Source organism: Callorhinchus milii, unplaced genomic scaffold (assembly GCF_018977255.1).
Source record: "Callorhinchus milii isolate IMCB2004 unplaced genomic scaffold, IMCB_Cmil_1.0 Scaffold11, whole genome shotgun sequence".
NCBI lineage: Eukaryota > Metazoa > Chordata > Chondrichthyes > Chimaeriformes > Callorhinchidae > Callorhinchus > Callorhinchus milii.
In genome coordinates this window covers 15,690,113-15,715,320 of record NW_024704752.1, presented here as the reverse complement: position 1 = coordinate 15,715,320, position 25,208 = coordinate 15,690,113, and the positions used below count along the sequence as shown (strand labels likewise).

Below are 25,208 nucleotides of genomic sequence, written 5' to 3'. Positions count from 1 at the left end.
TGTCATCCCATGTTATTGAAGTCCACACAGTCTGCAGGACATGACTTGTCACCGACTTCTGAATTGAATCTATATTCATCCTTGTTCATTGGGGTTTGGAATGACTCATTTTCTTATCTCTCAATCTTAACTCTTGAAATGTTTGATGTATGATTGGTCCGGATGGTTGATTTATCTGACTTTATTATTTAATCTGTGTTGAAAATGAGAACTCCCACCTGTGCAAGGGTTACTGCATGTTGAGTCATTTGCAAAATTAGATAGCTGATTAGAATGGGATGCGAAGTTAGTGTCTTTGTATTGAAACTGGCTCCAAAATGAAGAATTAATTTGTTGTGGCTCAGAGGTATACGTTTCTGGCCAAGTATTCTGATATTACATTGTAGTTAGTGTCATTGTTATTGTTTCTTACATCTGAAATTACAATGGGCAAAATATTTGAGTAGTTCAGGAAAATAAATTGGGACTCTTATTTTATATTTTTGTTACAATCTACTGGTGTCAGATTGTATGATGATCGATTGTGAAATTGTTTCCGTAATTGTAAGAAATTTACAAAGAATGTTTAGGCCTTCCAGTAATATGAAGATCCTAACACAGTTTTGATAAGCTGTGTTAACTCCTGATAGTCTTAAGAAGTAAAAGCACCACGTGATATAGTACAAAGCCAGACCCCCCAACCCCCCCCCCACACACACACCCACATAGACACACAATACATTTCTAGGTCAGGGGCTTCAAGTCATGAGCTAGTGTTTGAAATTCAGTGCTGGACTGAGGGAGTGCAGCATTGTTGGATATGACAGTCTTTGGATGAGATATTGAACTGAACTCTCATCTGTCTGTCGAGGGAAATATTAAAGATCCAATAATGCTCTTGGAAGGTGAATAAGTTTCCGCCTGTGTCAACAACAACAAAATTACATTTATAGAGCGCCTTTCTTGTCGGGAGGACGTCCCAAGGCGCATGTCTTCATCAATCCACTTCCAAACTAATTGGCAATTTACTCAATTTTTTATGACTTCTATGCAAATTATGTTTGCCTCCAAAAGGTCACTGTGCTTGCTATATTTTCCAGTACCTGGAAAAGCATTTTGAAATGTTGTGAAGCTATGAAAATACAAGCTGTTTCCTTGTTTCTTGCTGTCTGCTGATGAATTCACTAATCTTAGTTGAGGCAGCAGTTGGAGCAAGTTACCCTTAACAAATGTAAGGTTTTATGCAGCATTTAACATCCCAGCACAGCCGTCAATAGCAATCTAACTTCATCCGCGCAGTCATGTCAATTGTCTCAGAGAACTACGTAGAATCCAAATGTTAAGTTTGTTTGCTGATATTTCTGGAGACAGCGAGCTCCTTGCAGAAATGTAGGAGTAAATACTAGACATCATGTTGCTCCCAGAGACTGAGGTACTTCTTTGCCTGTCTGTAGTCCAGTTGCTGTGGTTTTATTCCCATTGGCCTGTATGTAAGACAGTCAGGAATGGTTGTGAATCACATAAGAATGACTTCACACGCACAGTTTTGTACCAGCTGCTATGAATCTACTCCATGATCTAAATTAGGTCGATTTTGTAAGCACCTGAACCCTCTGGCTGTATTGCAGAACAGCTTCTTGAAACTGTTCTGAAATTTATATCTCCCAAAGGCTGCTTCATTGAACAAAATGAGTGTGCAATTTGGACATCTTCCTGAGATGTACACATCACAAGAAATTCGAATGAAGAAAGTCATCGAGCCCATTTGATCTCGTTCTTCAAGCACTTCAGTATCAAGCTGTTAAATCCAATGTTGCCTATTGCCCCTGGGTTGCTAAGTTTATGTTTGATGAATCTTTCAAAAACCTCTTCCTTACTGTAGTCTGTATGAATGCAGAGTGATCTGAAGATGGGAAATTTAAGTCTATGTTATAGTTTATTTCATAATGGGAAATGTTTTAAACTTAGCGATTCCTAATGTTTTTGAACTATCCAGATGGGCCTAAGAATACTAATGTTGGTGAAGCAAGGTTGCACTTTTGACTACAGGTTAGCAGGATGTAGTTATACTCTTGCGCATATTGTTTAAGTTAAAAGCCTGCGAGCAGTTCCATGATGTGCTAGATAAAAGCTGAATACTGTACTGTAACTGGGTGCTGGAATCCAGTATCAACAATGGCAAACTAGCTGAGTTATTTGTGAAACATTTACACGCAGCTGGGTGCACCCATCGCAATGTTTGTTTTCTTCTTTCTCTCTGGTTTGCATATAATTATTTTTATATATATATATATGTATGTGTATATATGACAAACCAAGTTTTCTGGTGTTGTGGGAGGGGGTTAAATGGGATGTGGGAGATGAGACTGAATGAAAGAGGAATGCGTTGGCTGGTTATGGAGGGGAGGAAGATTTCGGGTTGAAAGTCGGTTCATATTGGTGGTGTCTGGAGAGACCCACCAAAAGTCTTTGTGCAGCCTTTTGTTTTGTGTAATAGCAAGTGAATTTTTAAAAAAAATAAGTTAGGCATGATTACAAACTCTCAATTGCTTATGATGTGATCTGGACTTTCGAAACAGCATGAACTTGTTTTCCAGCCAGTCTGGTTTGTCGGGCTGCTTACAGCGGCGGAAAATTTTGCTGGAATGAAGCGCACAAATTATTCCTGTGATTTGCAAACTTAACTGAGCACATGGAGATTTGAAAGGCCCTGTGGTATTTGTTTTAATTGGCATGGCACAGTGGCATTTCATTCCAAAAGGGGAAGCCTGCTGGGCCATCAGTTTATGTTTAGGGAAATTCCTGCCTGTTTAAGATGGTAATGTCTATCTTCTTGAACCTAGGCGCAGGTGAGGCGTTCTTAGTTTTAAACATAAAGTGGAGAAAAAGGCAGGAGGTGGGGGGGGGGTGGGAAACATTTGTCTAAATTTGATAGTTTGTGTGTTGTGTGTATGTGTGTGTCATCAAGTTCAGCATCGAGATATTTACATAACCCTAAACATGATTTATAGTTTTGAAAAATACAAGTATGAACAGCCTAGTTTTTGTTTGGAACTGGCATGTTTCATGGAATCGGAATGGAAATGAAGTTATCCAGCAGGAATGAATAATAATAAAAAAATCTCTCTGTACAGTCACTCAGGGATGACTGTACAAAGTTGAGGGTTGGGGAGACCAGAAGGTGGGGAATGTCTGCATCCTATTATGAATTAGAGGAAGTTATTGTCTGTCTTTTACAGTAACATGCGACTGTGCATCCTGCTTTGACTTCTGTTCGAGGTTCCAGTCTAGTAGTCAGATATTTGGTTTAACTCAGCCCTTTCACACCATCGTTCAGAGAAATACAAGGTTCGTCCAGAAAAACGTTGCGGGTAATTGGTGAGAGGAGAGAGCAAGAGCTGATAGATTGTGAGTCTCAAAGAAAGAAAACTGTTGGAACTAAGTGAATATAATTTTTTTTCCCCCCTCTTTCTCGTTTCAGGAGTGTGCTCCCTGTGGAAAACTGTTCTCTTTTGACTGCAAAAAGTAGGAAATAAATCCGTCTGCTTGCTGTGTTGTTGGCTCGACTCTAAAAGTGCTTTCATGAGGTAACGTTGGGCCAAAACAATCTTCTCAGTGGTTTCGGGAACCAAGAAATGGGCCAGAAAATCTCAGGGAGTATAAAATCTGTGGATGTGAGGGAACCGGCCTGCAGGCCTGTTAAGCGGCAGCTGAGAGGGCTTGACTTCTGCAAACCCGCTCGTCTCGACATGCTCCTGGATATGCCATCTGCCTCCCAAGAGGTCCAGCTGAAGCACGCCTGGAACAACGAAGACCGTTCTCTGAATATTTTTGTGAAAGAAGACGACAAGCTGACCTTTCACAGACACCCGGTAGCCCAGAGCACAGATTGCATCCGCGGCAAAGTAGGGTACACACGGGGCCTTCACGTTTGGCAGATTCACTGGCCCACCAGGCAGAGGGGAACCCATGCTGTGGTTGGGGTGGCAACAGCAGAAGCCCCACTGCATTCTGTCGGATACACCTCATTAGTTGGCAGCAATCATGACTCGTGGGGTTGGGACTTGGGTCGCAACAAAGTCTACTACAATAGCAAAAACCAGCCGGGGCCAACGTACCCAGTGTTCTTGGAGCCTGACGAATCTTTTGTGTTGCCTGATGGTTTCTTGGTGGTTTTGGACATGGATGAAGGGACACTGAGTTTCATCGTGGATGGACAATACCTGGGTGTGGCGTTCAAGGGTCTGAAAGGGAAAAAACTATATCCAATAGTCAGTGCAGTTTGGGGACACTGTGAGATAACCATGCGATACATCAACGGACTTGACCGTAAGTGACTTCTTTGTTTGGAATCATTTCTCGAACTTTTCATTTGTATTGTGAAAGTTAACCTTTTTATGATTCAGAAATTTAGCATTCAGAATCTCCTGTTTAAGAACAGTCTGTCCCCCCTCTCCTACCCCCACTAACACTCTATAGAGCAGTCAGGGAGATTTACATTTTTAAACTGACAATTGTGCTGTCCTTAACTGGCAGTCTTGTCGGGAGACTGTGCAAACAGTCTATGTTCAGGGACTAAAATGTATTTTTATTAAAAAAAACTTCACGGTTGAAAGATCTCTACTGGCAAAAGTACTCTTATAATAATTAATAATCCTTGCATTGATGTAGCGCTTTTCACATCTTCTAAATCTCTCAAAGCGCTTCACAGAATATGCTGTAAAGTGAATTGACTGTATATTTATGGGCGAAACGTAATGTGGTCACTCAATCTACAACTGTTTGTGGGACACTGCTGCGTGCAATTCGCTGCCGCGTTTCACCCACAAAATACAGTCACTACACTTTACAGTATATCCTGTGAAGCGCTTTGAGACGTCTCAAAGATGTGATAAGGCGCTGTATCATGCAAGTAAGTATTATATGAATATAAACCAACTATCGTAATAATATCTGAAGATGGGTCATGTGTTATCTTTTGGAGACAAGGTTACTCGATCTCCCTACCCCCACTTGTCTAGCGGCAAAAGAAAATTAGCATTAATATCCGATAAGTAGCATAGCAGTTTAGTACACAGAATGAAATGGTTGATGTGTACCTACCAATGAATTGCTTTTCATCATTAAAACGTTATTTTATAATTTACTTCCCATCATTTTAAATTTATTGCAATAGTTGTGTGCAGGATCCTCTGCTATGAATTGTGAGTTGTGATCCTGAGATCAGTTCGTGTACAGTAATGAATGTAAAGCACTGAGCTGACTGTATTTCATATACTCATTGGAAAAAGAAGGGTGGACATTTTAAAAGCCTTTTTTAAAGACTTGCTGCATACAGCTCAGTTAAAAAGGTTTCCTGCTTTAAATCTATGGCTGGCCTGGAGTAAGTTTAAATTATTCAAAGGAAAAGTCCAGCCTATAACTCTTGTAATTAAATATTTTTTTGCAGTGCACAAACCATTTGTGTGTATATATGTATACAGGAGTCCTGTACACTACAAATAGTGTGGCTTATTTTTCATATGTGTACGTGCATCTTGTGTGATCTAACTATTATCTAACTAATATTAGGAGTAAATTTGACTTGTTGTCTTTGTTCTCTGATCTCAGTAACTGATGGTATTAAGCGATAGGTGAGCCATTCCTGAAACATGACTGCTGCCGCATTGAATGGTAGGAGCACATTTGCTTTACTTTTCTGTGCTGCAGTAGTTTAATTCCGCACTGTTACAGAAAGCTTTTAGATTTAAATTTTTGAAAGCTCCACATGCAGAAAATCTATAAATCTTAGTTGAGCCTTTTAACCTTCAGACTCTAAATTAGACTGAATCTTAATAATAATCCTTGCATTTGATATAGAACCTTATCACGTCGTTGAGACGTCTCAAAAGCACTTCACAGAATACACTGTTAAGTGAACTGTATATTTTATGGGTGAAACGCAGCAGCCAATTGCACACAGCAGTGTACTGCAAATAGTCATGGATTGAGTGACCAAATTAATTTTTTTTGAGGGATTATTATATTGCCTTAATATAATTGGCATTGCATTTTTTTAAATATAGGTTTAACAACTGTGCCATGCCTTATTGCAAGTGTATCCATCGTTTTAGTGTCTTTCTCCTTATCCCTTTCTGGTTGACATTTTCACACATTATAAAATATTCACAAGGCAGTACACTGTTGACTTCACTCCCTTTATATTCCAGTTAAATGAATGAATAAGCCCGCAGAAATAAATTAGTCATTTGCCAGCATAATAATAACTTTTTTTTGCCCAGTTTCTTACCTCCCTTAACTGTGGTGACAGAATTTGTAATATTTCTTAACCATTGTTGCATTACATTAATGGTAAAATGAAATCATTTTTTAAAAAATCGTACAATTGCAAGTGGGTTTTAAGGCCCTATTAACTTTATTTGAAGACCTAAACTGCTTTTTGCGCCTTTCTTTTTTTTTCTGGCTCCCATTTAACTTCTGTCTTTCATACTCATGAGTGAGCATGAAAGTAGCAACCAGCTACAGTCTTGGACCTCATGCAGTTAGTTCTCTATGTACCAGGAGCTGCAAAGACAGTTAAAATTACCACTGCTATGCATCCCAAGGCATCAGTGAACAAACAGGTTGTGTGCTGCATTCTCCTACAAAATATACAGTCACTATCCTTTCCAATATAATCCTGTGATGAGCTTTGAGACATTGACCTGATGTGATGAGACATTATATCAACTTTAAGGATTATTATATCTTCCAAAGCAATAAAGTGCTCTTGAGGCCCAGATGAATCCAATTTACCTAGCACAAGGACAAAGCAATAATGGTTGAAGTCATTTGAAGCTCATAATTGTTAAAACAAACCTGCAGCTGTTCCCGCACCACTACATACTGTGCTCTCTCTCGCTTTGGTTAGTTTGAGTGTTGGCATATTGCCATCTGCGTTGGCAGTGACTGTCAGGTCATTGCATGTTCCTGGTTCATGACCAATTCGTACTGATTCATGATTGCTATTTCTTGATCTGAAGCTTGAGTTGATTTTTTTGGAAGTTCTTTTCAGGGTGAATCATTTGATGCGCCAGACTGGGTTATATACCAATTCCAAAGAAGCTGGGTCAGTAGCATTATTTGTGATGCACGCTAATCAATAGCTCTTTACTTGGACTTGTGTGTAGATGATCGTCTCCATATTTGGGGTAATTAACAACAACTTTCATTTTTATGCAATGGCTGTCATGTAGGATAATGTCTCGGAGAGCTTCTCAGTGATGGAGTTGGACTCCAAGCTGGGAGAAAGAGGGGGTGGGGGGTGACATAGGGTGGTAAAAGCGATAGGCTTTTGGGTGGGATTTGAAGAAGAATAGAGAGAGGGGTGACATAAAGGCTGGGAGTTCCTGAGTTTGGATGCGCAATGACTAAAGGCTCAGCCACTGATGGTGGTACAGAGGGGTGGGGAACATTGGAGCAGGCCTGTGTTGTGTTAACGTGAATTTTTCAGCCTTTTAATCCAAGCAGGCTTGGCTTGTGCAATTCCACATAACTCTTTTCTGCGCTTTGCGAAAAATAAATGTTAATTTTGATAAGTTGTTTTTTTTCCCCTCAATTGTGTATCTTTCCCTTGGTTGGCTAAATTAGCCACCTAATTGCATTGAAGAGTATTTATACTGAAGAGGCCTTACAGCAAAAAAAGATTAAGTAGGGAAGGTTAGGAAGCAAGCAAAATTAAATCAATTTTTTGGAGCGAGCGAGATAGGCACAGAATGTGTTTGGAGAAGCACTTGTGGTTTCTCCCAGAGGTGCTGGTAAGGTATGCTGTGTTGTCGCTTCCACATAATTGTGAAATTTCATATCGCACCAATACTTGTGACTCCACAAGATCAATATTAATAATGGTCAGATTTGCTCCTTCACAGTTTCCAGGTTAATGCAAAGAATTTATATTTCACCAGAAAGTGGTTGAGCTGATCTCATAGAGATTCCTAGACTAGACCTTCGACCATAATTTTCATACCAACAGCAGGGAATCGCATGGGTTTAAGTACCCAGACCATATTAACAATTAATAGCTGGTCCTTTCTAGTCTTTTTTTGCTTCCCCTTTGAAGAATATGTAAGATTAAATTGTCTTTATTTCTCTTCTAGAAGCTCGTGGCCCAGGGCAGAATTCTCACAAGTTTCAAAAACTTCTGCACTTACTTGACTTCTGGAACCTTGTAACATTTTCCCGGGTTTGCAGTGATGGGGTTGTCTTTTTACTCACCATTATTTATTATGTTTACAAAGCTGGCAGGGCAATGTAAAGCATTTTCGAGAGCAGTGTTCCTTCAGTAAATCTAGCAAGTTGACCCTAATGAGTCAGAACACTTGACACGAGAGCACTAGGAATTGTCAAAAGGATTCAAAGGTGTTAAAAGAGAAAATTTATAGGTTCCCCTTCCTCCTCCGCAAAATTATGAGCTTTTTGTGATAATAGAATCAAGCTTTGGATTTCAGCTTTTTGAGGACATGAATTCTCTCTAATCCTTCTTCCCCACATCACCGTGACTTGGCTGGGATCAAGAATACTGCAGAGGAGAGATGGATCAGCCTGTATCCTTTACTCCACTCATTGATGTACCATGTAACAAAAGTTTGTTTTCCTCTTTGTCCAGGTTTTTGGGACGGGTCCAGTTCAGTAATAGCTCTATCATGTTTGGCTCAGTATCTCCTTCACGCAGCAGGGGGGGATTAGGAATATGCAACTACATCTTCCGAGCGGCGGAGGGAAGAAACTAAGCCAGTTTACAGGGATGAAAAGCATTTATTGCTTTTTCTTTTAATGGTTTCAAACAAATCAATACGAGTCTCTTACAAATTTTTGATTAGCTAAAGGAATCTTAGGATAGCATCCTTCTCAGCATTGTCTTTGTTCTTTCTCCCTCTCATACTATTTGCCATTTGTAACTTTTATTTCTCTCTCTTTACCTTTACTCGTGAAACTTTTTGTGAAATCTATCCTGCGGTTGCTAAGCAGCGCTCCTTCCAGAACTGAAGTGCGTTTGCTATTAAAGCTGCTTCCTCTTTTCGTTCCTCGTGCGAGGAATTTAAAAAATGCCTACAAAAACATCGGGACTTGAGATTCTGTTTTAACCATCCTACAGTTTAGAGTTTATTAGTTTTGCTGCAATCATTATAACATTCCTTAAATGTGTTTGGTGATGAGATGGTAAGTGGGAGAGAAAGAGCCCTGGGCCTCAGGGTGCCTACGTTAGGCAAGACCCTTTAGGGCACTAAAATAATGAGGATATTTGAAAGATTTGTTATTCAGAAGAAAGGCCTCTTGACATTGTATCAAGTCATCTGATGCAAACTATTAGTATTTCAGTTCCAGAAGGCTACTATAGTTAACTTGATTTGAGAGGGAATGTTAATTAACAATTCTGTGAATTTACATTTTTTTCAACTCCCCCAATGTATTTGAAGAGAACGTGAGGGGAAAATGACCTCAGCAGTTAAATCCGTATAAATTATGCAGAATCAAAATGACCGAGTCTTAATTCCCATTGGATAGATAGTGGCTGGAACGATCTAATTGTTGATTGCACCTGATGTATTTATTGAATGAGTTTTTATGTTCACAAAGCTACAGCTTTTTCTGTTCCATGTAATTAACATGCTTAAGTGGCAGCAACAGGTGATCTAATAAACTGTCTGCTCGCTGTTATTTCACTGTAATTTGCAGTTTTGCATGAATTTATGTTGTATGTAAAATTCTTTACTGGGCAGTAGTGCACATCACAAGTGTGGTGCTGGACCTGGATACTTGGGAACCTGCAGAATGACTGGAATAGAAACCTCCTCCGCAAAATGCAGTATGGCCATTAAGTAAGATTTTTAAGATTCTCTGTTTGCAAGCCTGATGACTTGCAAGGTGTTTCTTTTTGCTGTTGCTCATTGACATGATACTCTGCCATGCAATGGTTCACTGCATAACTGGTCACTTCCTTTAATCTTCCGCTGGCATCCAATTTTACAGCAAGTTGCATTTATATAGTACCTTTCACGTTGTTTCAAGGTGCTGGACAATTGATGGTTTGCACTTGAGCTGGATTCAAATGGGGTGGGGGCCAAACGGGGTGGGGACGAGAAGTTAATTGAAGCTACGGTCAAAGAGGAAGGTCTTGAGATGGACTTTGAAGGAGATGAGGGAAGTGGTGAGGCAAAGGGACTCTGGGATAGAGTTCCAGAGAGTGGGATCAGAAAGGCTGAAGGCCCACCCACCAATGCTGGGGCGGGCAAGACGGGGGACGTGAGGCAGGTCAGCATCTGCCAAGCGGAGGGAAACGGGCAGGTTGGCAAAGTTTTAGAAGGTCACAGGGTTGGTGTGCGTATAATAACGTTTCATTAGTTGGGTCTGGTAGATAGTAACTCACGTAACTGATTGAAGGAGCTCACTTTTTGGAAAGCATCACCTGTTTTTCCTTGTAATGGTAAAACACAACATGGATCATTAATCCATGCTGGATTGTGACAGTCAAAATGGAGCTCAAAAAGAGTTACAAAGCCAACTGTTAGGAAAAAGTATAGATTTTGTCTCCCTCTTTCCCAAGGAAACAATCTGCTTCTAATGTTTTCTTTTATCAATGCCCTTTTGTGGATATTCGCTGCTTTTATCTGCAAGGCTTTCCAGAGATGTCTATTCCTTGATGTTTGATGGCATAGAATTAATCACCACAGAAAATTGCAGTAATGAGAAAAATGCCCCTTGAGGAAGATTATAAGAAAGATATTGAATTAGTGTTATACTGTGCTTTGTGTAGATAATTGAAAAACAATGTGAAATTGGATTTTTATTATAACTATTTTGATTAAAGTATCAAACTACATTTATATATTTTTGATATCAATGGACTTTTTGTTGACACATGAAACATTTAATTTCAGTGTTGCACAAAAGCAGTTATGAAATATTGCATTTTTCAATCTCTAGTTTCATAAACTGAACCTATATTTATAATCAAATAACCTACTTTCTTCTCTTTCTCTCCTAAGATCCATTAGAACCCTTAACCATTGTAAGTTTGAATGTAGTGAGATTTTCTTCTTTCCCTATTAAGATGCATTAATTCAATTTTTACTGTTTCTGATTTGCAAGAAACAATCTGCAATTTAAAGCTTAATCATTCTTGATGTCAAAACCTTGCTGATCGCAATTTTCTTTAACCTCTCCTATTTCTTTAACTTTGTGTGATCTTGGCCTCCCTCCATTTTACAGTAATTCTTTTCTAGTCGCTTTATCATTAAACGTAAATGACATGCAACCCCTCAAGTCACAGGATGGGGTGGTGGTGGGGGAGGGGGATGAGATTGAAGAACGTTGACTATAGCTCATTACTCCAGGGGTGTTTGCAGCTTTCAAGTACTTTTTTTATAATCCTTGAATTCGATGCAGGAAAGGCAATTTGCAGGATTTACTGTGCAGTGAGGCAACTGTATACTTGTGGGCAAATGAGACAGCCTAAAAAGGGAGTGTGAAGACTCTTTATTCCTGGAAGGATAAGATATTAATGTTTCCTGCACACTAATGCCCATTTTATTAATGTTAGAAATTCTGGACCTTCTCTCCTACTAAGGCCAACTGCATTATTTCCATTCCCATCTGTTTTAAGCTGATCTGCACGCTGCATTTATGCTCTGAGAAATCACCCAGATTTAGACATCAATTACTTCCATACCCACAGTACAAATTAGGCCTTGGGCAATGCCAGTTGTGCTAGAGCCTTGCTGCTGATGCTACTTGGGAGTGGGTACATTCAGGAGCAATCTGATGGCACCAGGTCAGTTTAAACATGGTGGGTGTGAATCCCATTGGGCTCGTTTCATTCAACGCTTTCCAGAACCCAGTTGGATAGTCTAGTAACGTTGAACTACAGAATGTACAGTAAACTTGAATTTGGCGTCATGTGTTTGAGCACTTCGTACATGTGAAGACGAACCATAATTAAGCTGGGTTTTATTTTTAACCCTATTAATTAGGAAATATAAAACTGCTTTCCACCATATGAGTGATCAGACAAGGGATTGCATGAGAGATCTGTCTGGGCTATCTATTTCAGCACCATTGCCACATGGTGTTTCACCCACTAAGTCACCAGAGAGTCTTTTTTTTAAATCAATGGGGAAATTCTTATTGCTTTGTCTGATGCTCAAATAAAGGCTTATTGAACTGAATTCTCCTATAAATTTCCCTCAAACACTGCAGTAACAAGCCTGCTATTGTTGAATACCCCGACTACTGCAGTACTTCTGGCTGCAACTTCAAAACCGTTTTGCATGCCACGTTTTTATGCATGTATCTAAAACTTCTGGATCTAACTTGCTGATCTTTGTGATAAAGATTTATTATGTGAAATCACAATTAGAAGCAGAACCAGAATGCTCCTCTGTTTAGCCACTTGTTTTCTGCCATTTTAATGCAATTTCAATGTTTTTTTTAAACTTAGCATAGTAGAATGTTAGAATGAATATATACAGCACACGGGAACTGATGTTAGTTGGCAACCCGACAGCTTAGAAGCAGGGACCAGCAGCCATTTTATTCACAGGTCCCGTTATAACGCATCGCCTAACTTTTTGGATCCACAGACACCGCGTTATAACTGTGTTGCTCTGTATAATCCCACTCTCTTGCTAGGTTCCCATCAGCTTTTAACAAGGTTGGGGGTCAATTAAAATTGCTTCCATGTGGATTTCACTGCAGTATAAGCTCTTGTTGTGTGTCGACTGGACCGCAATATAGTTAAGCCATTCCAGCAATAATATCTACCTTCCAATATTACTTAGTCCGTTTTAAATTAGTTTTCGTGTTGGTCAAGTAATGCTACACCATTGCCTCTTTTGATGTGCAAAGACAGTTGTTGACACTGTACTTCTCTGTTTAGATTAATGGTAGCGGTTGAGGGTTTAAAAAGTGCTCTTTCACCCCCAGTGCTATTGTGGAATAAAGAAGCTATTGGGTAAAAATGTAGGAACGTGCTATTATTTGGCTTAAGTAGATCCCCCCAGGCTTTCAAAGTAATTGAGTGTTTGTCAGACAGATGGATTTTGAGAAATTATGACCATATTTACTTTACTCACTCTGGCCATTGGATACTGTAGAATCAGCTTTAGTTTATTATTGAGCAATAATTCCAACAGCAAAGCACTGTGAGACTTTGATTCATTCCACAGGCCTGAGGCCGAAGACGCCCAAAAGTAAACAAACCCTTTGCTGTGCTTGGGTGACCAGAAGCTGAGCATGAATCGCCTTTCTTTCTCTGTACACGAGTTTCAGAAAAACGTCCTTAATGTGTAGTTTTCTGCCAGATTATACGTCGGTGTTAAATTATGTAACATCTGTCTGGGTTGACAAACTATAAATTCCATAAAGGTATGAGTGCATACACAAAGTGCAAACAGTTCTGCAGACAGTGGGTCTGTTGCTTCAGTGGATTTATTTACATTAAAACGGAAGGCGTTGTCTGCACAGATGATCTCATCTTTCAGGCTTTTTGTGGTCTCCAGTGGAGAAGTGTGGATTCCATGTTCTGTTCATCTGTTTAAATGTCTCTCTTGGGTTAAAGGACTATTTTGATAAGGTTACTTGAAGTTTCTCTCGTTTGAACTAGAGCTTTTAAATAACCTGAAGAGAGAGCGTTTTGTTTATGACCATTAACTGTGGAGCCCTGTGCTGTTTCTGGAATGAGCAACACTTGTAACCTTTGACATTTGTTCTCTGGGGTAAAAAAAACTGGGATATTGCATTACTCTGGGTTTGTTTCTGTATTCAGTGCGAGTCTTTAATCAGTGTTGTCGATATCTGGTTTATCGATCTATTTCCAGTGAGGAGTTAATTTCATTGTAATCAACCCAATAAACAACTCTGTGTAACACAGGGTCCTGGGATTGCTTCCAGTTTATTCCTGAATCTGATTGCACAAATTAGCACAGTTGTATTATTGTTTGAAAGTGCGTTGCTGTCGAGACGTTTGTGGCCGTGAGGATTTAAATTTGAGTGGTTGTATGTTAGTTACGAGTCTTTCATGAAATAGGTGTACTCTTGCAGCCTGAGATTTATTTTTGTTAGTTTTGGCACATCTTGTAATTTTTTCCTGAGTCTTTAAGTTTCTGTCTTCAGGGAAATCCACAAAGCTTGGTTACTAATGGCCAATGTTTTTAAATGTTGACAAGTAACGAATCGACAAGTAATGTATTCAAAAATACATTTAACATTTTAAAATTCATGCTTCAAGCTGTCAAACTCTTTTGTTTCTAATGGATTATGTGGTGATGTACCCGGGGTCAACTGTTTTGACTGCACATAAATCTAAATTCTGTAACACTCAAGCCTCATCATGCTTGCTATATATTTTGGGGGAATGATTTCACCTTATGGACCGTGGGGATGAAAAATTCTCCCAAAGCAGAGTGATAAATTTACCGCTGAATTCTCGGTAGCGTGACTGAGGACTTTAATGAGATGAAGTAAAGATTCTCCTAAGGTGGTTTATTGCTTGCTAACCTTAAATTACTTGTCCAAGTGTCTTCTTATCTGCTACAGTCAACATTCTCTATGACCATGGAATTGAGAGGCGGGTTATTCTGTACATCCACATTCTAGCAAGGGTCACCACACAGAATCTGGCTGATCTTCTTCTTCATCCCTCCAAAAAAACAAAAACAATAATAAATTGGTCATTTTCAATCTACGACTGTTTGTGGGACATTGCTGTGCGCAATTGGCTGCCGCGTTCGCCCACAAATATACAGTCAATTCACTTTACAGTGTGTTCTGTGAAGCGCTTTGGGATGTCCTCCCGACGTGAAAAGCGCTATATCAAATGCAAGGATTATTATTATTATTATTATTATAATACCTCCCAATGTGAAGGATACTGAAGTCCTTCTATTTCTTCCATTGGCCGAGACCAGATAACACAGCACAGCTCATTTATCCAATGTGGATTGTTTCTCTTCTGTGTGGCGTTATTCCCAACTGGCCAATGATTTACCGTATGGAGCCTTAAAGGACGAGTTCCAAAATGAAATGGTTTAAAGTGCTGGTTCCAGTCAATACTTTAGTTATTAATCTATTTGACTGCCTTCTTCCAATGTCCATTCTCGAGCTGGGCTTGCACAAGCAATCTTTCTGATTCTGGTCTCTGTAAATTGGATTGGTTCCAAAGACCATTTGGGCAAACTGAAATTGTAGTTGAGTGTTTACTGGACCAACTTGCTAAAGCAACTTTTCAGCATTCCAGGAGAGTGTGGGCACTGAATTGAGTCTGATCAATGCTCTGTGCTTGTTTCTGCCGGTAAGCATCATCGTGGGAATTTGAGTTAATTGGATATAATAATCTTTGCAACAAAAACAGATGTCGCTGGGAACACTCAGCAGGTCAGGCAGCATCTATGGAGAAAGGGAAGTGAGTCAAAAGGAAAGGAATATTTGGATGTTCTGGGCTGAATCCTGGAATTGGATAAATCATGGACCTGAAACGTTGACTCACTTTCCTTTCTCCATAGGTGATGCCTGACCTGCTGAGTGTTCATAGCGACTTCTGTTTTACTGTCAGATTTCCAGCATCTGCAGTATTTTGCATTTTGTTTATAATAAACCTTGCCTTTGCTACAGTGCCTTATCGCATCTTCAAGACGTCTCAAAGCGCTTCGCAGAATATACTCTAAAGTGAATTGACTGTATATTTTGCAGGTGATATATGCTGCAGGCAAGAATTTCAAGCTGCTTGAAATAAATCTGTAATATTGCTTGGGGAAGTCAGGGAGAGAATAAGTTTTAATGTTTAGGTGAAAAATTTAGATCAGGAATTTTGCAAAATACAGTCTCCCCAACCAGAGTCTATTTCAACAAACAGTGTTGAATAGAACCTGTGTTTCTGTATTGCAGCCTACAAGTTGACTGCAGAGCTGGATCATGGAAAGACGTTGATAATTCCCACAACGATTTGAAATTCACTTGAGAAGTGAGCATGGAAAAACTTCAAAGCGCTGTAGGAATTAGTAATGTCTTTCATTATGATAATGACCCAATTATGGTAACAGTAGACTAGTCAGATGTTCTGGGCTGAATCCAATTATTGAGTAAAATGTACAATTTTACACTAAATGGACTCTTGAGATGAGTATTATGTTTTGCTTATTGTTATTATTATTATATTAAAGAACATTTGCATATTTAACTCCACGCAGTGTTCTTTTACTGTAACCACATCTCTGCCCATTTCCCTTCAACAGTGTTCTCCTGTGTGTCGGTCTCAATTCATATAATAATGTCCACAATTCCCTTCTGTAGCCAGCGCACAAATCAAACTGGAGCACCCAAAATTCAACCTAGTCTTAACCTGTACGATCATTTTGTCTTAAAGTTTATGATTGTGCTGAATTGTGAAAAATTCTTAAATTCAATCTTAATTTAGAAACTGGTTCTTTTTTGTAAAAAAAACACTGTGGAAAACCTGTGGAAAGAGTGAATTCGTTTTTTTTAAAAAAAAGTCAATAAAACTCCTGGAATTGGATAAATCTATTCCTGAGGTTTCTCCGATTGAAGTTACATGTCAAAAATTGTGGTAGGTATAATGTCAAAATGACGAGGGAGTTGATTGTGGTTCACTGGATGACAATTTTTCACTGCAATTTTACTTTAAATTCAAAGTGAAATGGAGTCCTGTAGCTCAGTGGTCAGAACTCTTGCCTCGCAAGCGAGAAACTTCGGTTCGATTCTCGGCAGGGCGAAATGTTGGGCAAGTTTCCTTACTCCACACGCCGCTGTTTACCCAGCAGTGAGTAGGAACCTGGTTGTTAGTCGATTGGCGGATCACGTTTCCGAGGGTAATAATTCCTTCAAAAAAAATTGGTCACTTCAATCCACGACTGTTTGTGGGGACGCTGCTGTGCGCAATTGGCTGCCGCGTTTTGCCCACAAAATATGCAGTCAATTCACTTTACAGTATATTCTGTGAAGCGCTTTGAGACGTCTCAAAGACGTGATAAGGCGCTATATCAAATGCAAGGATTATTAAATCCAGTACATTTTAATTGAAATGTATCAAAGTGTAATCTTCCATGAGCTGTAGAATCACTCCAAATGTGGCGGAATATCTGATGTTAGTTTGTGTAATCAAATTTGTGCATTAATATGGGACTTAGACATTCTCCATCACATCTTTCACTTAGAACTATTGGTTTTCGATTCCAATGTGTTTACTAATGAGAGTGCTATTGATTGCATTAGACTCGAGGAAAATAAAGTTGACCTTGATCAGTACTCCATGCTCCATTCAAGTACTTTTAAGCACAGTTCATATGTATCACTAAGATGTTCAAAACAAAATATTCAAACACCATTTGGCTATCCTAAGGTGCATGCAACCTATCTTTGTTTGTAATGGTGACGTATCAAAAATATTGCTCTCAAATAGTTTTAAAATTTAGCCTAAACATTTTGAAATGTATAGAAATTTGTGTTTGCAAAGCATTTTTGAATTGAGTTTTGACAGAAATTAGGTTGAGAAGCAAATTTGTTTTACCCCCGTGCAGTTTATGCTCCATCAACTTCATCTAATACTTCACATTGCTTCACTAGTCTTAAACTGCATTCATTATAAACCTCAAAATCGCCATGCAAGCACTTGTGTGATTTATTTTGATTACTTTTACATTTTTATCTCAAGTCTTAGTAATGATTTATAAATTGTAAAATGTAAATGAGGTCAACCGTCAACACTACTTTTACATCCACACAGAAGTACTGATGTGCAATTCAAACCCCAATGTTTCAATACTCTGCAATAATTGCCAGTACTTGGACATCATTTTCAGTCTGCTTTGAATGGAAAATGAATCTACAAGGGATTTTTTTTTAAAACATTGGATTCGTTTATTGAATCCAGTATATTTGGCAAATGTCTCATGATAACTACTTGACAAATGCAATGTACAATTTCTTTCAATGACCCTTTGTGATTGAAGGAATGGCAGCCTCTTTAGTAGTATCACTTTGCAGCTCCCTGCCAGTAGTTCATCTTTTTAAGTGGAAATATCCGCAATATAAAAGCCTATTGCTACTTGTTTAAACACTGAGTACATTCATAAACTTCAATAAGCCTTTGAATATTTGCATTGACCTTTTGCCCACAAGGTTGTCTGAATGCTTGTTTTAACAACCACTAGTGTCCTCATGTCACCGTACTTGTGTTACTGTTTATGGCAGCACATTCCTTGCAATGGATTTTTCACAGAAGCCAAACCATTGAGCTGATGATCAATGCAGCTTCAGCTGGGAAGCGCAGCAAAAGCTCTACCAAATAAATAGCTCTACCAAAATCGAGTTCCGGGGGTACAAAATGTGGTGCGGATTTGGTAGTTTGAAATCATAAAGACATGTTTTTAAAGAACACAAAATAAGCAACCAGCAATTTTGCAGATATCTTTTGAGTATGTAACTTTATCTTTATTTCCTGGCATTATCGTATAGTACATGTGAAGCAAAGGTTGTTTTGCATGATGAAAGTGGATCTTTGCAAATGACACTTGCAAATTTAATTTAGAGACAACCATTCCCTACTTTTATGGTTTCAGACACCATGGTTTAAGAGTAGAAGTGATAGTTTTGAATGTCCGTGTATAGAGATGGGAGAGTGGAACTATTCACTTGTATCCATTAAAACTATTTTCATTAGGTTGATTATGTGGAGGAGAGCCAGAAACGCAGGCTGCCTTACATAAAGTGGCTTGTCTCTATATTTGTTAGGTTAAGGCTAATATTACAACAGTAAGCATATTCTGTTATTTGAGCAACTATTGCTGTAATTTTCTTTTCCATTGTCAGTGGGTGATCTGAGATTGTACAAAATCGCCAGTGAAAGATGAATATCCAAAGAACTAACATCAGTCTAAGCAGCAGTTTAGGAGTCTCTAAGTGGTTATGTTTTATTGAGCTTATTTTTTCAGTGAAAAGGACAGGGGTATGCAAAGAGTGCAGATAGGGCAGGGCCCAAGATGGTGCTTCTTAAGAGTTCATATGATATAATTTAGTGACAACCAGTTTGGGAAATAGGAAAAGCTGTTTTTCTGTGTGGCTTAGTTGCATTCAAATTTACGTAACCTTATTTTCAGCAAGAACTGCATGTAGACTGCTGTGAGGTAATGTAGTTTAATTGTCTAACCCTTGACCCAGACAGGAAATGAAACTGAATATCTATTGCATTTTTGAATGTGTCTTGCTGATAGCCAGATGTGTGTAATAGCTTGTTCTTTTAGGACACGTTTCACTGATTTCTTGCGTACAGCAACGTCCCACAGACTGGCTCTCGCGTTTCACCCACAAAATTCAGCCAATCCACTTTAGAGTAAAGTATTATCCTGTGAAGCTCTTTGAGACATCTCAATGATGTGATAAGGCACTACATTAAACGCAAGGATTATTATTGTTATAATTTCATAATGAGCAAGTTAATTCGGTGAGTGGGCATTATTCGGTGAAGCACTTTGAGGTGTCTTGGCCACATGATAAAGAGTTCTATCTTCTATTATATAAGAAGGTAAGAGATGAAACCAATTGAGCAAATACTAAACTCGATTGACATATTTTAAATATAAATGCATTGTCCTTTATTCAGTATATTCAATTTGAATTTGAGGCTTCATGACAGCCAATTTGCACACAGCAAAAACTGCAATGAAGTGAATGATCAATTTTATCTGGAGGGTTGGAGGAAGTACTGGAGGAGATGTAATAATTCTGCTCGAAATTATAGTTGATGGTGAGACCTCAACTGAACAAAGAAGAATAAATGTAGAACCATATGAAGAAGAGCGATGGTAGCAATTGATATGTTTGAGATATGATCAATCTGTCTCTGCCAGAATTGAATGACCATTATTTACCCTAAGGAACCTCTAGCTTTAGCTGAAATAATTATTTGAAATATTTCAACTGTCAGTAAAATATTTTATAGCTCTGCAAGTCAAAGGGAATGGAGGAGACCAAGCTTAATAATTTAGCTTTTATACCAGGAGAAAAGATTGTGTGCAATGAAGGTGCATGATCTGAAGGAATTTGCTAAAAATGGAGTGGAATATTGGCTGAAGAGTACTTATTGATAACACAAGATGTCAAGACTACAAAGCAATTATAACATGCCTAAGTAATGACATTTTCATCTGGGAGCACAAATTCTCGGCAAAAAATATTATGCACAGCAACTATGTGGGTTCACAAAACGCCAGCTTAGAAATGCAAATTAACTTTTAATACTAAATATATTTTACTGAGAGTTAAATTATTTAAAATAGTTCTTTCAGACTAAATGCAGACTAGGATAAAGTGCTGCTACAGTTATATGACAAGCCCCTCGGGGTGAAATTTTAACTAGCAACTGTACATTTGTATTAGTAGATCATATGACTATACAAATGAAATAGTGTCATGCAAACGTGCTTTATAAATATAATCGCTTTGCACCTTGCTTGATCTGATTTGAATTTCCATCTTCTAGGAGCACTGTTTGACACTGGCGAATAACAAATGACTTGATAGTTCTGTGGCCTCGTTCCTGACAGATAAAAGAAAATGTGAATTATAGTTGGGATTAAATCTGCATTATTCACGTCAATTTCAAGTTGTTTCAATTAAAGGGCAGAATTCTGTTCGTGTAGGACTCGGTGGTATGAAAAATGCTTGTCGTATAACAGTAATAGCAATTTATCCTGATCAACTGTTGCTTTTAGCAGCTGTTCTGTAGGTTAGCATTTGACTGCTTCCATTGAGTAGAGAAAGATAGTTAAGATGAGCATTGAATGCCAGTCAATGCAACATTGATTTTGCACAGCCTGTCATCCTTTAACAAGACTGCCGTGCTTTCAATCTACAATATTTAATGAACAGTACCAAACCTTGCGGTGCAACTCAAGTGCAGAATATTTTTTTNAAAGCCGTAGTAACTTGGTGGGGGCAAAAGAGAGGAAAAATTAGAGCAGAAATACAATTGGCATCAACACATTTTTCAAAGGTGCAGAACAGCCAAATCCAAATTTAAATCTTCTCTTGCCTGATTAAAAATAGAAAATTCAATCATAACTATTTGAACATTTTTAACGCTATTATGAGGAGCTGCATATAAACACCAGGTTTAATAACTTATTAAAGTGTTAAATGTGATCATACACCAGAGTCACTGATTGAATTGTAGCATTCTGGTTAAATTTAATTTAAAAAATCATTTGCTCAATGAATTTGTTCTGCAAAGTTTTTTAATTCTACTCAATTGATCTTGAAGGGAAAACTTATTTCTAATGCTGACTAAAGCGCATTTTTCTTTTTCTTAATTTATTAAATTTTGAGTAATGGGTAACTTTTTTTAAGTGTACAAATGCTTCAATAAAGTTTACTTTCCTCACCTGTGAGCATTTTCAGACACTGAGCATCTCTTTGAAAGTAAACTTAGCAGATGTTGTTTAGAAGCGAAAAGGAAGGGAAGGCAGGGGAATAAGTCTTGTGTGCCTGGATGCCAAATGGGATTTGCCTTTAAGGTTGTCTTGGAAGACAGCACATGTGTAAAATTTTATTGTGTAAAATCACCCAGCATTTAAGGCCGATAGTTAAACCTTTGAGCTTTTGTTTCTTATTTCTTGAAGCATTTCCTGGTAACTCTTCATTAAATATGTGTGGCTTTTTGGACATCTAAAAGACAGCTATTTGGAATTCTAAGTGAGAGATTGGGAAAAGTTTGCTGTTAGTTTTAGAAGTTGACAGTATAATAATAATAATCCTTGCATTTGATATAGCGCTTTTCACGTCGGGAGGACGTCCTAAAGTGCTTCACAGAACACACTGTAAAGTGAATTGACTGTATATTTTTGGGCGAACGCGGCAGCCAATTGCGCACAGCAATGTCCCACACACAGTCGTAGATTGAAAATGACCAATTTATTATTGTTTTTGGTTTTGGAGGGATTATTATTATACCAGAAGAATGACCTTACTTTGCAAATAGTTGTCAAAACAACTTTACATGGTATACAAAAAAGTACAGCAAAGAGGGAATTTTTACTAAAGTTATTTTGGAACTATAATTTAATCTTGCATATACTCAGGACAATAACCTACAGCAAACAGCATTGAGTATTATATTTTCAAAGAGTGCTGGACTCAAAATAAGATTATATTACAATTTGTTTGCTACACAGGCGAGAAACTGGAAGGTGGAACGCTACAGATTTGATTGTTTTGTGTAAATTGAAATCTGCTTACAGGTTGTGCATCTCGGGTACTTTGGTGCTTGGAATTATTCCAAACACTGAACAGGCAATCAGTTAATGTGCACCAGATCATGCAGAGAGTACAAATGTCCTGGGATTGAGACCTGATTTATAGCTGGCCTATTTTACCATTGAGTTGAAAAGTATCTACTTTATTGGGAATGAATACTTTTCTCCATTAAACAATGAGATGAGAGCATGCAGAAGTAATTTTGCTTGAGGGAAGATGCATTTTCTTTCTTGGCATCTGATAATCTTGATGGAAATGAGCTTGGGAGGTGCTGTAAATGTCCAGATCTTTCTTATAGAATTGTGGACATCTAATTTGGTAAAGAGAAAAATTCCATTAAGTGATCGTTGGCAAATATTAGTTGGATACAGCACCTGAATACCAGTGCATTAATCTAGATTCTGTAGGCATAAAGCTGGGCAATTTATGTTGCTGTCGCTTGACAGTGATTTCTCTCGATGACAATCATTTTTGTGCTTATATGTATATCAAATTAGCTGAGACCTTTTTTTCATGGCAGCTGTGACTGGTACAACGTTTATTGTAACGTCTCATCATTGCATTCTACTAGATATTCCAAAGAAGGGGATTAATTTTGCTTGGGAAAGAGCATACGTGATGCAGCTAGTTTTATTCAAATACTCCCAAATACTTGGTGGCTATACCAACTGCAAGCTTGGTCAAATTTGTTGAGATACTGTCGTATGTATGCACAATACAGGCTGCTTAAATTATTGGAGTTCTGTAAAACATGGTCGTTTTAAATATGTATTTTTGTGAATACACTTTAAATTTTATATAGTGCCTTTCACGTCAGGAGGATATCTCAAAGTGCTCAACACTGCTGACTGGGTGTCAAAAGGGGTGAGAGAGGTAAGATGACAGAGTGCGGTCAAAGAGATTTACCTTGAGTCAGCAAATAGTAGGACAACCACAAATCTCATGTTTATTAAAATGCAATTCGCTGTTTGCTCCAAAGTGCTACGTAGTGATGGTGACCAGTTTGAACATCAAGAAGTTTTGTTTGTGCTTTTGTTTACCAACTATGCTTGCTTCAGAAATTGGATGCAAAGAATAAATATGAAAGTCTTGTTTCCCATATTATAAGCAATTAGCCTCAGGGAGAGAAAACTATCTCCAGTGTGTCAATAATATCTTTTGTCAGAATTTTTGCTGGATATTTTCTTGTTTACAGTGCATGGGAAAGCCTTTCCTATTAACAGTGAGCAGGTGGATTTTGAGATGAAGAGTCAAACTCAACAGCGGGGAAATAACCATTTTGATTAGCTAGGCTCTATCTAACTCCTGGTATGAATAAATCCACCAGCCATTGATTGGGCTTATCTCTGGTTGGGAAAAAATTGCTGAGGCTTTACAGTGATGTTGTGAACGAGTTTGAAAGCAGAATGATTTTGGTGGCTAACTAAATGATGCACTCTGAAGCCAAAATAGCCACAAAGCCCATCACAGTCACCCCTGAATAATGTATTTTACGTCTACTCACAGTTGGTTTAATAAAAGCTGTTCGTCAAGCATGTGCCTTGTGACTGGACTTTTGAAATCTGCTTGCAGGTTTAAAGTTACTGGATTTTAGATACACACTAACTTCTGTTGGAGGTCAACTAATGGGATTATAGCTCTCGTATGCCCCATCAATAAGAGAATGAGCACCGTGCAATTAATTTTTCATGGCTGCACATACAGATATGCGCTAGAGTCTGCTGTACATAACCAGAAGATTGAAATAGTAACAGAAAATCCATTGACCTTCCACTTTTGTTGCAGGGGGATTGGTGTGAAGAGATTATTCTGTTGGAATGCACAAAAATAATTTTGTGCTGTATCTCAGTTCCCCATCAACTCGTGGTCTCAGAGGTAATGATGGAAATGTCTTAGCACATAATAAAAAGCAGCTCTTTCAACAAACTGCAGGGTTACCCAACACCATTTGCTTCCTAATAAAACGAAGAACAAATCGTACTGGGAACATTACAAATATTTGACATGGAGCCAGTTGCAGGCAAAAGTTGCAACTGACTCCAAGTCAAATATTTGGTGATATTATTGCAACAAATATTTGTATTTAGTATAGTGCTTATAGCGTCACAACTTTTCAGTGATTCACAGGTAATTGCTGTCCAGTGTCCTGTATATTTGGAGGTAAATGTGGCAATCAATTTCCACCCAGCAAGGATTCAGAAATGACCACGATATGAATGACCAGCTCATCCAGAGGATTGTTGGCCAGGACGTTAGGACAATAAAACTCCTTTCTGCTTTTCTAGTAGTGTCTTTGTTTTACACATCCAACTGAACAGGCAGACAGGACCTCAGTGTAATGTCTTGTTCAAAGGATGCCAATACATCACTCTCTCTATTGCACAGGAGTGTCAGCCTGGCCTTTGAGCTCAAGTCTTGACTTGGACCTTGAACCCACAACCATAGTGAAGGATGATGAAGGCAGTGTCTTTCATGAGACCAGTGGGCATAATGATATCCATAAGTTTGTTTAGCAAAGTTCACAATGCTTTCCTTTTCTGAATTTTTTTTTACGGGGTAAGAGTGGAGGAGTGGGACTGAGTGGGTAACTCTTCCAAAGAGTAGCCACGATAACTGATTTCCATGTCGTTTTACCTGGCAAACTGCCACGTCCTTTACACTTCCTGAAATCTGCCAAAAAAAAAATTGCTGATGCCATTTGTAACATCCTCGCAAAGATCACTTAGCTCAGCATAGTTTGGGAATCAGACCTGAGTCTATTCTGGTTTGTTACAGTATCGCTCAGTCACTTACTGATATACTGGAAGTCATTGAGCCACAAGGGAGTGCCAGTCACTTTACACCGTGACTTTGTAGCAAAAACAATAGGGAATAGGTTTACATTCAATATCTGACAACTTTTGTAATGCATTTTCACCAGTATTCCCAGC

General features: G+C 38.5%; 1 protein-coding gene across 3 annotated transcripts in view; it reads left to right on the top strand.

Annotated features, from left to right (window-relative positions):
* LOC103175259 (SPRY domain-containing SOCS box protein 4) overlaps positions 1 to 25,208 on the top strand; it is a 68,003-nt gene that overhangs the window by 27,002 nt on the left and 15,793 nt on the right. For all 3 annotated transcript variants that reach the window (XM_007888193.2, XM_007888183.2, XM_042339190.1), the window contains exon 2: positions 3,461 to 4,308. In XM_007888193.2, coding sequence (XP_007886384.1) covers positions 3,615 to 4,308 — 694 coding nt within the window. In that variant the 5' untranslated portion in view covers positions 3,461 to 3,614. The remainder of the gene's footprint in view (positions 1 to 3,460; positions 4,309 to 25,208) is intronic.